The 1829-nt window shown below is 48.9% G+C and overlaps 1 protein-coding gene across 1 annotated transcript; it reads right to left on the reverse strand.

Annotated features, from left to right (window-relative positions):
* Positions 1-227: 227 nt before the first annotated feature.
* LOC132899979 (G-protein coupled receptor 20) lies at positions 228-1319 on the reverse strand. The gene has a single exon (XM_060942017.1). It carries the CDS (start codon positions 1317-1319, stop codon positions 228-230), a length of 1092 nt encoding a protein of 363 aa, XP_060798000.1.
* Positions 1320-1829: the final 510 nt, after the last annotated feature.

Here is a 1829-nt window from a genome sequence, read left to right on the forward strand (position 1 = left end):
CCTGAATTATACACACAGCTGTAGGGGGTGACAGTCCTGCGTAATGATGAATGTTCCCACTTGCTTGGGCAGGAAAAGGCACAGTGGATTTTGATCCTTAGTTCCTATCCAGTAAAGAGTGAGATATAATCCAAGTTTCGATTTCTGAGACTGTTTGTGTTTATCAAAAGATTTGTTTTGTCTTGTTCTGTGTCTCCTGCTCTTCCTCTTCTTCTCTTTTCCCCCTGTCACGCAGGCAGCTCTGCAGGAGGCAGGGTGCAGGGGCTGAGTGTAAGAGTGGCTACGCTGTACATGACTGCCATGGCGGTGCTGGACCCTTTGGAGCTTCGGCGAGGGCTGGTCACCTCCACTGCACTGGAATGCTGAGGCTCCCTCCTCCTATAAGCGCGGCGCAGAGCGGAGCGGAAGTTATCAGGTACAAAGCAGTAGACCACGGGGTCTAGGCAGCTGTTGAGGCTACTGAGGGTCACAGTGGTGTGATAGGCAACCACGTGCTGTTCTCGGCCACCTCCTAAATGGAAATACTCAAGGGCCTCGCGCACGTGGAAAGGCGTGAAGCAGACGACAAAAACGATAAGAACAGCAAGTAACAGACGCACAGCTCTCGCCCTTCGACCCCGGCTCTGTGCCATGAGCCGGTCGTTGGCAAGAGCACAAGCAACTCGTGCGGTAAAGGTCATGATGACCAGTAGGGGGATCACAAACTCCAGCAGAGTGACAGCGAACAGCACAGGCAGATGGCAGCAAGACGATCCAGCAAATTCCAAAGCTGTGGTCTGGAATGAGTAGGTGACCACGACAGCAAAGAGCCACACCCCTGCGCTTACGCCTTTAGCCACAGCAGGGCTTCTGCAGCGGTCTGCTGTCCCTGCAGCCCAAACCACTGCCATGTAACGGTCCACGCAGATGCTGGTGAGGAACAAGATACTGCAGTACATGTTAACAAAATAGCTAAAGGTATGCACGTATGAACAGGCCACACAGCCACCTCCACTGTAATACAGAGCAATCCTTGCTGGCAGAGACAGCGCCACCAGGAGGTCCGCTATGGCTAAGTTAATGGTGTAGATGAGAGGTGCAGTGCGAGACCTTGTCCCCACACAGAAAACATAAAGAGCTAAGCTGTTTAGCATGAGCCCCACCAAGAACATGATGCTGTTGACTACCATGAGGGTGATCCACAGTCCGTAGAAGTCCTCATAGAGATCGTCGTCCAGATGTGCTAATCTCTTCAAGTATGGCACCCCCCACTGGCGGTGAGACATGTTGACCTGAGGATCAGGAGTGATGTTGAAAAACTTTCTGAGCAGGGTGTCCATGATTGGCTGTAAAAAATGAGACATGAAGATACAACATGTGATTGCTTGGTTTTTGAGTCTGTCCTCTGTGATGTTCCTGTGACTTATTCATCATGGGAGTATACTATTAACATTATGATGCTTTAGATAAAAATGATTTTGTCTTTTAAAGTGAGACGGCCTTTTGACTTCATAAAATCGGTGAAATTTAGTTCCCTCTGAAATTTGGTCATTGTGATATATGTTTATTTCTGTAACATCTCACAAAAAACAGGCCATTCTGTGGCTGGGAAGTTATTTAATTTGAGGGGATTCCTGAGCAAATAATGTGCATGAAAACGCTCGCTTCGCTTCGCGCAGTCAAGCAGACAGAGGAAGTCCGTGTGCGCATGCGCAGGTTTACCTGCTTCTTCTTCTTCTTCTTTTGGGTTTTACAGCAACTAACATCCAGTGTTGCATTACTGCTATCCAGGTTTGTAGTCCTCAAGTCCTACTCATTCCCTAATTTTAAGGACTCATGGCTCGACTCGG

This window comes from Neoarius graeffei, chromosome 16, assembly GCF_027579695.1.
Source record: "Neoarius graeffei isolate fNeoGra1 chromosome 16, fNeoGra1.pri, whole genome shotgun sequence".
Taxonomy (NCBI): Eukaryota; Metazoa; Chordata; class Actinopteri; order Siluriformes; family Ariidae; genus Neoarius; species Neoarius graeffei.